Consider the following 12991-nt stretch of genomic DNA (forward strand, 5'->3'; position numbering starts at 1 on the left):
GCCAATGTTCATTCCCATGATGAGGGGCAGCTGCTCCCCATACAAACCCCAAAAAACTGACTATGGTCAGGTGGGGCCCCCTGACCCATTACGCAGGCTCTACCCTCACCTCGTCCCAGCGCTGGGTCTCCACGTGCAGCTGAACCAAGGACTTCAGGTCGCCAATCTTCAGATAGGTCTCAGCAGCATAGCCAGGGTTATCCAGCTTCTTGAAGTAATGAGCGCACATCAGCAGGGGCTCCCGCTCAGCCTTGTCCAGCTTACGGGCAATGTCGATTAACCTGGAGAGATGAAAGCACAGGGAGAAGATGGACTCCTGTAAAAGGAGCCTGATCGAAGGAAGCAGCATTAGCTTTTGGGTCTTCTTGAGGGTGAGCTGCATGTCGACTCATGTTGATGTCCCCAGTGATCAATATGGTGCCATGGCCCCTGGTGTCTGATGGGTGGTTATTAAATGAGTGAATACATAATCCAGAAACGTTGCCCAGTGACTGGGAGAAGTCACCTGCTAAAGGACACCATTCTCCCCAACCCTGTGTGCCTTTCACAGAGTCACTATCTATACAGCAGGATCTGGGGATAGAAACAAACATCTACTAATCACCTACTGGTACCAGGCATAGTGCCATGAGCTTTCCCATGTGTGATCTCATTGAATCTTCACCTCCCTAAGAAGTGGTACTATAATTCTCATTTTACAGATGAGATTAAAAGCTACGTGGAAGATGAAGCAGGGTGCTCAAGACTCTGAAGCCATGAAGTGGGAGAATGTTCTTTCTACCACCTTTTCAGGAATTCTTCTAGGAAAGTAGAGGCAGAGGCATGAGAATTCTTCAGTTGATAGGACCTCAAAGGAAGAGGCATGTGTGGGGCTCTGGAAGAAAGGCCCCCAGGAAATCTTGGCTGTGCCTCTCTTGCTGGCCAAGGTGCTGACCACAGGTGAGGGGACACAGGGATCACCGGCCACCACTTCTTCCCAGTGGTAACTGCACTTCCCCCCGACCCCCTCCCGCCGCCACTACTCATGGGGCAGGAAGGCTGGATGGAATGTGCTTGTTCTTTCTGGTCAGGCGGAATTTGGAGTAAAACCAGCTCTCTCAGAGGAAAGGGGTTCTACCCAGCTTTCTCTTTGTGAGAAAAGAAGGGGAAGCAGCTGTAACAGATCCCTGTCTCATAGACAGGCAAGCTCAGGGAGGCCTGTCAATCTGTACTTAGAATAATAATGGCATCTAAAAATAACACTTCTCAGTGGAGAAAGGTGGCACAGCCAACCCCTAAGAGGCCCCCAGCCCCACCCATCAAACCAAATGTCCCTGGAGAAGAGGCACCTTTTACAGCCAGACCTGGAAAAAGAGGGAACATGCTTAAATATCTCTTTCCCGAACTAGTTAGGTATCTCCAGGGTAACCTGATACATGTCAGTTGCAAACGAAAGTGACATGAAAAACCAGAGGGGAGAGCAGGGCCACAAATCTTCTTGGCTTTCTCCTGTAACATTCCTTCTGTGAAAAGAATAATTTGGGGGGCAAGATCTGTTGCCTCTGTCTCCAAGAAACTGTATTCTTGCACAAGAGAAAGATGGGATGGTAGGTCATCCACCAAAGTCCCTTTGTGAGGGGCATACACGCAAACTACATGGTAGAGTTCAAGGAGGTGACATAATCATTAACCAGCCCTCTCCTTCCTCAGGTCCTGCCTAGGCCACTACTGGACCACAATGTGGCTTTCAGAATAACCAAAAGCCTTTAGGGCTCAGACTGAGCCACCCTCAGGAGCCACTCCCTCACCTGTTCTTTGCCAGATATGGCAATGTGCACCTGTACACACATACACACACACACACACACACACACACACACACACACACACACACACACACACACGAGTGTAAAGCCTACTTTCCCTGACTGAGGGAGAAGAAAGCCATCCCCTGGAGGTCTGATGCTCTAAGATTCTCAAGACTGAATCCATCCATTCTCTCTGGGTGGCCCCACCCCACTCTCACTCCTCTTCTGTTTTCTACCTTGGAAAATGGCATTACTGACCATCAGGCCCAGAGTTCAGAATCGGTCTTCAACTCCCTTGCCGGACCAGCCTCAAGTCCACATCCAGCTGGGCCCTGTCAGCTGTGGCTCCTCCACGTCTCTTTCATTCCTGCAGCCACCTTACTTCTCTCTGGTAACTAACTGCACTGGCCATTTGTCTGGCCTGCCTCCCTCTCATTTTCCCTCCATTCTACACCCACTGCCTGAGTGAGCTTCCAGCAGCACAGCCATGACCAGGGTTCTTACTCCTACTGACAAATCTCAATGCCTCAGCTTAGCGCCTGAGGCCCTCCCGAGGTGGCCAGCCCAGATCCCCCTGCCTGCAGCCAGTTGTCTATCACCCTCTTGCCCCCACTTGTGTATTCCAATCTCAGCTGACTCCTGGTTTGTGATGTTCTTTTGGCCTCATACCCTTCCCCTTCCTACCACCTCTACCTCTTAAAATTTATCAAGGCCCTTCATGCAAAGACCACCTCCTAGGAGAAGATGGCCACAGTTCTTCCCCTGAGAATTCATGTCTCCTTCCCTGATGTGCTTAGATCTGTTCTTGTTATTTTTTAGTTCCTACCACTACACATGTTAGGAGCACTGAAATCAGCCAGGTCAGTTTGAAGCCCAGCGCCACTGTTTGCCAGCTGTTTTGCCTCACGTGATCACTTGGTCCTTGAGCCTTGGTTTCCTCATGGAAACACCACAGCTTTGGGTACGGGAGAGAATCAAATGCCTGCAAGATACTGCAGTGCCTGACTCCTAGGGAGGCTCAGCCAATGGCAGCTCTAATGCCTGGGTATCTCCCCCTACTTTTCCCCCACCCCCGACCCTTTCCCCAGGGACTCACTAAGCTCCTCAAAGGCAGTGCCTGCCTTGTTCAATCTCTGTGTCTCCCCCAAACACAGTCACTATAACATTTGGATTGTATATTTAGAGAAACACTATTTTTTCCCTTGTCAGTCAAAACCAAGAGCTGACATGACATGACATGCTGCCAAATGCTTCTTGGGGCAGGGACTGAAAACCCACGTGTCAACCCAGCCATGGTCGCCGCTGATCTCTATGGCCTTGACATGCTCTCCCGCTGAGATGTACATCTCCACCGCAGCTTTAGGCTCGTTGATATTTCTAGCCCAGTCAGCCTGTTTGGTGATTAGCATCTTTGTTTCTTTGGGGTCTCCAGATTCAAGGAAATCCTGAGGAAGCACAACAAACAAAAACACTCCGGATTAGAACTTCCTGCTGCCAGCATTACGTCAGGCTGCCGAAAGCTGGAGCAAGGAAGGGCTCTGTTTGGCTGAAGTAGGCAATCAGGATGCAGGCGTGAGCCCATCCCTGCATGGCTGACTAGGAGGGGGGCGGGGGCAGTCCCAGGTGTCAGGGAGGAGTGCTCACAGGCTGCTCCACAGGTGCTCCTTGGGGGTACCAGAACAGTGTCAAGGACTATAGCCCTCCATGTTTCCTGCCCCTCCCACTAACAGACATTTGTCTTTCAGTTAAACAAGACTTTCCAGACTCTCTCGAGTACTATACACAAACTCTGCAGTGCTGGGGTTTTGTGATCAGGTAGCTCTGTCTCTTTCTCATATAGAGTTGGCTATTTGTGTGACTATTCCTATATGTGACTCCACAACCTGGTTGCCTAATTTCAAATATTCAGATCTAGGATCTTTATTCAGGTAATAGGGATGATACCATGTGCCTCAGAGTGAGGCTAAGGACGTAGTCCCATAAACTTAAATGGACAAAATGATGTACAGAGTTCTAGGGGAGCCCGCCCTCTCCTCAACTACCATACCACACTGGAAGTACTGTTTCCATCTGTTTTCTGATTCTGTTCACACTCTGTTGCCTGAACTTAGGGTATCATCCCATTGGCTTTTTCCTCAGTTACGTGGCTAGGGCAGAGAACACTCTGTTCTGGATATCAGGTCTGTAGGGAGAGGGACAGCAGGAGGCCATGGTAGGGTGGGGTCGGGGAAGAGGCCTAGAGAGAACCCAGGAAGGAAGAGATGTCCTTCCACCACAACAGGAGGCCTCTGAAGCTCTATGCCCAGCTTCCCTGGGTTGGCCCTGGAATGCATGAGAAACGGCCTCAGAAAATAACCTCTTTTCAGGATATAGTTACCCCAAATATATGCGTGGGAGTTTGCCATAGTTGAGAAGCTTTGGTGCTGACATTTTTAAAGGTGGGGCTTTTCAAAAAGGGAAATTAAAAGCGCTTAGAAGCAGATCTGCATTACTAGTAAGAAGCGGTTTGTCTTAGGAATAATGTACCCTGCAGACAGTGCGCTGTGTCAACCTCATAAAGTATAAAAAAAGCACTCCTTTTCCCATGATTAGCACTCATTTGTCAGGAAAGTACAGTCAATGTATGCTAAAAACCCACTGGAACAATTAGCTCTCCTTTTTTTCCATTTGCTTTCAGGGTAATTGTGTAGCCCCTAAAATAATACATTAGATTGGCCTAAGACAACCAACTGTTGTAAGGGGAGGAAAGGGCATCATTTACTCTGATGCTGGAAATCCAATAAAATACAGGCCCATCTTGCTGGCATCTGGTCTCTCTGGAGTTCACACAGAGAAAGAAACTTGGAAACAATCACTGACTATCTGAAGATGCCTAGTTTGGGCCGTTACACACACAGCCTTTACAATGCATACCCTTTATGCCAGTGCAAAGTCAGAAACTCTGCTAACCTGGTTGCTTAGATGAAGTTAGCAACTGGAGAAAACAGGCATCCTAAGAGAACAGAAATATCCTTCAAAGTGAGTGCTCAGTGGACTCAGGGCGACTACAGTGAGAGGGGTCAGAGGCCACGAGCAAGCCATAAATTTGGATCATCAACAAGGAGACCAGCCAGGCACACAGCTCACATGCTTGAAGCAGCCACCTCTAGCCCAACAGCCCAGCTCCAGGAGCTCTGACATAAGTGAAGCTGAGTCGAAATGGTTCCTTCAAGGCCCAGCAAACTCAGTTTTCAAAGGTTCTTTGGTTCCATGAAGCTAATTTACATGTTATCTGGGGCCATGGCAAAGACTGTGTCCTGGAGTGGACAGAAAGAGACTGTGCTGAGTGATGAATGAGACTAAACAGTGTTCTCATGCTTGGTGATTTTGATAAGGACATACTATATAAGAGTTAAGAGCATTATAATTCCCTTTATCACCATATAAACATGTCACTTATCCGGAAAGCATACAATTTATTTGTACGTGGGAATGTAATTTAAAAATTTTCCAAAAACCAGATTGAATCTTGGGAAGCAATTTTCAAGTAAACAAAAACATGCCATGTTAATAAGCACTGTATTCTGCCCCCCCCCCCCCCCCCCCCCACATAATGTGTACATACACATTTCCTCAAAGTCAGACTACTGGGGGGTGGGGATTGAAACAGAACCAACTTACTTGGAATTGCGATCAAACACTAAAACCAAAACAACCCCCAGAATATTTACCTTCATAGAGAGGCAGACCAGATGGAGTGTGTAAGTGGGCTGCATTTCTGGATGGGAGACTGTGGTGCCAAAGCCCAGCCGAGGTGTGAGGAGGGGCCTCAGCGCAGGGCAAGGAGTGGGGCTGGCCGGGGAGAGGCCTAAAGAACAGCCAGTCTGTGCTCATGCTAGGCTCCTCATGTTCCCAGCCTTTCTATAGTTTGGTCTTTACAAAGGGCTTCCTCATACATTATTTTGTGCAATTCTGAGAACTGAGCTGAGTTGTAGCTATGTTAACCTCTGAGAAGAAAATGAAGGCTCAACGAAGTGAAGAGGCTTTCCCCAGGTCACCCAGAGGAAGGACTAGGACTTTCTCCAGCTCTGCAGATGCCAAGGCGAGCACCAGGGCTGCTGACTAGGAGGTTTCAGAGGTTCCAGGAGAGGCTGCTGGCTCTGAAGAACAACCACACCCCATTGTTCCTAATGCCTAAATTCCACTCCTAGGCATTTAATCCTTTAGTTAAGGTTTTGTCCTCAGGTTATGTTGTTATCCCTAGAAAATGATGCACTGATTTAGCTGTTGTCAGTACGAATGCGGTGTTCAATCATATGTACATGGTGGGAGTATAAGGAAAGGGTAAAAGAGTGGAAGAGGGCAAAGTGGGGGAACCTCAAGCACTCCGATCTGACGGATGGAGTAAAGGGAGCACCAAGGTGAAGAGACAGGCTGGGACCCAGGTGCTCATTCAGATACTGATGACCAGAATCCCCTGAGCCACATCCTAGTGACTGAGATGCAACCTTCAGCCCCAGGATCTCACAGGTGTAAGATAAAAGAGCATAGCCATCTTTGGGAACAGCAAAGGAGGAAAAAAATGGGGAGAATTTTCCATCTTGAACTTGTGAGCTAGATAATTACCATTAATAGCCACTAATTGGTTGTAGCTGATGACTCACTTAATAACATTCTAAAGTGTCTTTTGACAGTACCAGGAAAGGCAGGTTAACAAAAGCATCTCTGCGGAAGGAAGAGCCTCATTGCTCGATGCACCCAAGGCTCTTTTCACCTTGCATTAGGCTGAACTACAAATGTCTTGATGGCCTGGCCTCCCCAGTGGGACTCGTTCTCACACAAACCATCAGGAGCCTGCTCTGGGAAGACCCCTGTCATGTACCCAGACCGACTGGAGACTAACCAAAACAGAGGATCTACAAACGCAAGAGGAAATCTCCACCATCACCCTTACAGATACATCCTTGGGGTGACAGGAGGCACACTGTACTGGAGGGCAGGGACTCTGTCATGGTGTCTCCAAGGCCTAGTGCGAAGCCTGGTGGCAATCTGAGAGCAGACACTTAGGAAACCTTGGCTGAAGTGAACCATATCGTCCTGTATGAAAATGGCAGAACCAGCTCATGTCTGAGGATGTGGGTTTTCGGTGGCTTCTACAACAGTTTAAGAGAATTTGTGGGAGAAAGACCGGAAACCCTGAACCCTGAACACTTAATGAAGGGACATGTTGGTTCAGACTCACAGTCCAGCCAGCTCTGGGACTGACAAAGGTTTGAACTGTCATACTCTTGTCCCTTTGATGTCAGCCTGAAAGGTCAGCCTGAACCAGTGGTCATTGATGGTTCCTTTGCCAATTTGCCCAAACCCTTTCTAATAAGGCAGTTGCTATTTTCCATCTATAACATATCTTAGGGTAAACAACTTGGCCACCACGGTGGCAAAACACTGGTGGGTTCCACATGGCAGCTTGGGCCCAGGATGTGGCTGGATTACCTTGGCATACTCAAACATGCGAAGGTCGGTATACATTTCGAGTGCGAGGTTCTCGTGCCCACTCCTCTTGTACAGTTTGGCAGCTTCGTGGAACTTCCCTTGGTAGGAAAACACATCTGCCAGAAACAGGTCATTGTTGGTCTCTCCCCGCTTCTTCCTCTCCTGGAAAAATTAGAAGCACAGGAAATAGCCTCTGCAGCCATGGCAGGAAGCAGCCTTTACAAAGGTTAGATGTTGCTATTTCAAGTTAAGCCCCTGGGCTTTTCTACTGGAACCTCCACTTGGCTCCCGGGCTGTTGTGTCTCTCCCCTAGGTTTCTGGTGGGAATGCTTGACAACAAAAGCAGATTTTTTCCCCCAGATGAGTGAAGATCAAAAGTAATTCAAACTTTTGTTTGTTTAATGGAAATTCCTCAGGGCTGCTTTCTTGTATAATCTTCCAAGGAAACAACTGGCTAGTTAGGATAGTGTGTATTACCCACTCTTTGGTGGCCCCCAAGCTCTCAGGATCTCCCAAGTCCTCAGGCCTGGTTTGGCTGAGCTGTGACTCATGATGATGCAGACAAGGAGAAAGCTTAGGGTCTCTTCACAAGAAGGAGACAACAAAATGGGATAATGAGTCTTAATATGTCCCTGTCTCTAAAGAGAAGGCAAGCAATGCCACATGCTGAGCATCTGCTAGGTGCTGACAGGACCCACAGGTAAGTGGTACCACTGAGAGAAGCTGAGATTCAGAAGAGGAGCAGGTCAGGGTCATAGAGAACTGGCATTTGGACTCAGTCTGTCTGACTCCAGATGCTCTTTGTACCACATAATACCACCTTCAGAAACATGTGACAGTCCCCAACAACATACCTGCACAGGCACACACACAGACGAGCAGCACTGAGGATGAAGAGAATGACATATTCCTTCCTCTGGTGTTAGGGAACATTCATTAGTCTACAGCTCAAGTATTTGTAAACACTCCATAGCACCCAAAGTCTCATCCCCAGCAGTTTCCTTTTGCTTGTTTTCTAGCAAGTGTATCACAGTGGGGGAAGATGAGACATTGAATCAAACTCCCAGACAAGCTGGTGAAAGTTTTAACAGCTGGAGGCAACATGCATGCTTCCCCACTGACAGAAATAATTTTTAAAAACCAAAACAACAACAACAACAACAACAACAACAACAAAAACCCACACCCAAAATTGAAAAATAAATTTAGCTAAACTATGTGTAGTTTAGGCTAATTAACCAAATAAACTAACTACTAACTGTATGGAGTGAATCAAAATCTTGCAGTAAGATTAAAAAAAATAGGTCTTACTAGGCATGGAATTTAGGCCCAGGCCACAGAATATCACCATGATCAATAAAAAATGATTTACATCTATTCCGTATGTACGTAGCCATATGGGCAGATTCTCTTCCTCCTGTTATCAGTATAGTTACATCTCCCCTATCCCAAAGGAGCCTAGCATGGAACTCAGTTCTCTGGAATGATGCTGAATGCCTAGAAGCAAGCTACTAAGGCTTCAGAGCACACCAAATGGCTCAACGCTTGAAGGCAATTTACTCTTTTTCAAGAGGCAATTCTTTTTTTTTTTTTTCAAGAGGCAATTCTTACAAGTTTAACCAACTGCCCAGCTCCTCATAGCACACTAGAAGAAGCAGTAAGACATGATAAATGGCAAGAGGTGGTCCTCACAGAAGTCAGTTACCTTTGCATAAAGAACATATTCCATGGTTTCATGTTAAGGCCTCTAGATCCAGACCAGTGGATTCCCAAATGCCAGCCCCTATAGTAAGCAGTACTGGGAATTTCAAGTAGATGGCTCTGAACAAACCCTTCACCATGCAGGTAAGTAAGCTCCTTAAGACAGTGCTGGGGTGGGGGTTATAGAGGCGGTGCATCAGAAGCAACTTAGATGGCAGCAGGAACTCAGGTAAAGATAGCGTGAAGGGCACCTGGGTGGCTCAGTTGGTTGAGCGTCTGACTTCAGCTCAGGTCAAGATCTCACAGTTCGTGGGCTCGAGTCCCGCATAGGGCTCTGTGCTGACAGTTTACTCAGAGCCTGGATCCTGCTGCAGATTCTGTGTGTGGATCCTGCTTCAGATTCTGTGTCTCCTTCTCGCTCTCTGCCCCTCCCCCATTCGTGCACTGTCTCACTCTGTCTCTCAAAAATAAATACATGTAGAAAAAAAAAAGAAAAAAAAAGGTAGCTTGAGCTTGGGAATTAGAACTGGCTTTGAATTCCAACCAAGCTTTTGCCTCTGGACCCTTGGGGATGTGGCATAGGATTTCTGAGCCTTAGTTTCATTATTTATCAAACAGGGATAAGAACAATATCTGCTGCGTTAAGTCACCGTGAGGATTTAAAATGCAGCTGACCCTTGAGCAACAGGGGTGTTAAGGGCACTGACCCCCTCGCAGCTGAAAACTGAGGTATAATTTTTGACTCTCCAAATTTTAACTACTAATAGCAGTTAAATAGTCTCCTGTTGACTGGATGCCTTACTCACAACATAAATAGTTAATTAACACATACTTTATAGGTTGCATGTATTATATACCATATTCTTATGGCAAAGTAAGCTAGAGAAAAGAAAATGTCATTAAGAAAATCATAAGGAAAATATGTTAACAGTTAGTGTACTATATTTACTGAAAAGAAAATCCACATATAAGTGAACCCATGCAGTTCAAACCCATGTTGTTCAAGGCTCAGCTGTAGTATACACATTGATCGTGCATGGGGCCCAGAGCAGGCACTCAACAAGTGGCAACTATCATTAGGCTTAACAGTCTGTGAGCTCCCACAGGCCTCTCTTCCACTCAGCTCTTTGCCCACTGGGCTCAACACTAGGCTTGGCCCACGACAGGTGTTTATTATGCTGAACTGAATCACAAGGACAAGACATTTGCTGATTTCCTCACTACTTCCATATGGGGATTCAAATGTATCTCACATTCCCCTAGCCTCACAATAAATCTGTTCAGGAGAAAAAATATGTACGCCTCTTTACAGACAGTCACAGGAATTAAGAGTATTGTCTACTGCTACCCAGCAAATGGAACCCATAGAACAAGCCTTTTTTGCCCACCCCACTACACATGGCTCCCTCCCCAGGTCCCATTGCTGTGGATGGGGCGTAGCTCATGTGCGTTTGGAAAATGACTCCTGTACTGGCACATTGTTGAGCCCTACAGGATGGTAACCACCTAACAACCACTACAAGGATGAAAACCAGTTACTAAGAACCTATTTAATCCTCCTAGCAACCCTGGGAAAACAGCCCATTTCACAGATAGAAAACAAAGCTCAGAGAGATTAGGAACCCACCTGCCTTACCCCACTACCAAGTGACAAGTGGCATTCCTTGCTCCCATGTGCTGTCTCCCTGCCCCCACAGCATTCTGTTCCCCCAGGCCAAAGCTGTGGCCCAAATGCCCAGACCCCAGTAGGCTCTATTTGTGTGCCCTTAACGCTCTCGCCTGCTAGAATAGCTCCCTATAAGCCATTGACTGCGAGTCTGTGCTTTCTTGAGAAGGAAGAACATTTTATCATTTACCTCAATGCTGTTGATGAGCTCTAAATATCGGAGGTCTTGTACTCTGGTGAAGGCCTACAGGGGAAGAGATAAAAGAATGAAATCAACTGCCCTCTGGGCTTCAAAAGTGGGTGATTGGCTGGGGGTGGGAAGTCAAGCGTTAGAAAGTAAGCCAGTAACGAGGGAAAAGAAGCAAGCATTGATTAATCGCCATGTGTTCAGGAGGGTTATACCACCCAGTGAGGCACGGCTTTATCCCTGGGATTAGTCCACACAAAGAACAGCAAAGAAGTCTCGGTTGCATCAATCACTTTGGGATTAGTTAAAACAAAACTATGATACTGCAGTCTGTGGTGGTGCCTGCCTGGAGAAATCTCTATGCAAAAGAAAAGAACAGGGCGGTCTGATACTCTGAGGCAGTGGCATTGGAGTGGAGTGGGGAAGGTGTACTGACTGAAGAGACACTGCTACGCATCTAGATGACTGGGATGGAAAGTGGGAGACAGCTAAGCTTACCAACTGTGCATAAACACAGGGCACCCAAAGCCCACAGTACTGACACAGAGGAGGAGGGGGGGGTGGGAGGAGAAAGTTAAGAAGGAATAAAAATGGTTTCTAGACGGGAGGGGGACGTTAGGGAATAAATCACTCCAAGTTCCTGGAAGGCAAACTCTTATGTAAATCCTAAAAGTGTAGCTCTTGCCTTCCACTCACAGTAAACCCAGAGACTTTAACCCATAGGTTGCTAGAAGTTTCTAGGCAGCCTTCCTCAGGAAGATTGGTGTTAGGTAATTTTTTTTTTCTGCCTTCTGATTCTGCAAGGGGTTTAGAGAGGAACCTGACCCATCATGTCAGGCTGATCGGCTTTGCTGTCAACATTTCTACCCAGGTGTGCTGCTTTACACTGTCCCATTTGAAATGGACTGAGATACACCTAGATAAGACAGCAGGTCCAGGAGTCCTTTGAATATGAAATGCGGAAGAAACACCCTGACCACTTGCAACCTCTACTTTGCTGCATGACGCCCTCCATCCTAAAAAGACTTGGGGAAATGATCAAGTCATCTGGCCTCTGGTTGCCTCGCAGATGACCACAATGTGACTTCATCTTTTCATCCTGCAGGGCTACGCATCCTTTCAGGGACTGAAGATCCAGAGGTGAATGTGATCTGTACCCCTCCCCATTTCACTGGTCCATACTCTAAAAGGAGAGGCAAGCAGATTAAACAGATCATCAAATCTCTGTGAGCTAGGAGCTATACAAGCATGAACTAGATACTCTAGAGAAAACAGATTCACTGTCTGAGCATGGGCAGTGGCAGGAGGCAGGATTAAGAAGAGTATCACAGAGTAGGAACCTGGCAAATGGGTATTCCTGAAGAGGAATTCTTTGAAAGGGTAAAGTAGGCATCACATGAGCAAAGGAGCACCAAGAGTTCTTGTGTTCCTCACTGGAGATCTTATAAGCTCTCTTCTGGATCAGGGCTTCCTTAAAACCATAGGAAAGGGGAAAACCTGGAATGTCCACAAAGGGGTAGAGAGGAAAGAGGGAGCATTCCAGGTATCAGTCCTAGCTCTGAGACTTTCCAGCTGGGGGCCCCTGAACTTCTTTCTTGCCTCTAGGCTCCCAAGTCTGCCTTATGGAAAGGGGCAAACTAGCGATGTCTTCTCCAAGGTCTTTCTAGCTCTGCTCTGCTAGGATTCTAGGATTTGCCACCTTGAGAAATCTGCTTCAGAGTTCCTTCGACCCTGACACATACTATAGAGTCAGGGGTGCCCTGGTCTGAGTGGTCAGAGTCACAAGGCCCGTGAATAACCTCAGAAGAGGGAAGGAAGCATGGGAACCGGGAAGCATCTGCAGTTCTGCTCAAGGCAGCAGTCCCCGGTGCTAAACAGCTCTCCTCTGCCATCTAGTGAGGACACTACTTTATCTCCAGCACCACCCTCCACCTCCTGTTTGCTTGAGTCAGTTGGCAAAGCAGAAAAAGAAAGGCTGGGGATTCGGGATTTGGATAAAATGGCCAAGCTCAAGTCTATGGTCAAAATCTTGTGGCTTTAATAATTTCAATTTCCAGGAAGTGTTTGGGGAATACAAGCTTGGGGTTAGTGTTAAGCAAATGATGGTTCATTCCAGCTTTGTTTTGATCCATTTAAACATTTGCTGAGCACCTAACCCCATGCTAGGCAGTGTTGGCT

General features: G+C 47.1%; 1 protein-coding gene across 13 annotated transcripts in view; it reads right to left on the reverse strand.

Moving 5' to 3' along the window:
• Positions 1-12991, reverse strand: part of IFT122 (intraflagellar transport 122) — a 74154-nt gene that overhangs the window by 16771 nt on the left and 44392 nt on the right. For 10 of the 13 annotated variants that reach the window (XR_008297004.1, XM_027042691.2, XM_027042694.2 and 7 more), the window contains 4 exons: positions 10817-10870; positions 7260-7421; positions 3066-3232; positions 110-281 (listed from right to left, as the gene is read on the reverse strand). Coding sequence is in view for 12 of the 13 variants with exons in the window: in XM_027042691.2 (XP_026898492.2) it covers positions 110-281; positions 3066-3232; positions 7260-7421; positions 10817-10870 (555 nt within the window). In the remaining variant the exon portion in view is untranslated. The remainder of the gene's footprint in view (positions 1-109; positions 282-3065; positions 3233-7259; positions 7422-10816; positions 10871-12991) is intronic. The other 3 variants (XM_053218915.1, XM_053218917.1, XM_053218916.1) reach the window with 1 other exon arrangement.

Source organism: Acinonyx jubatus, chromosome A2 (assembly GCF_027475565.1).
Source record: "Acinonyx jubatus isolate Ajub_Pintada_27869175 chromosome A2, VMU_Ajub_asm_v1.0, whole genome shotgun sequence".
In the NCBI taxonomy this organism is placed as follows: domain Eukaryota; kingdom Metazoa; phylum Chordata; class Mammalia; order Carnivora; family Felidae; genus Acinonyx; species Acinonyx jubatus.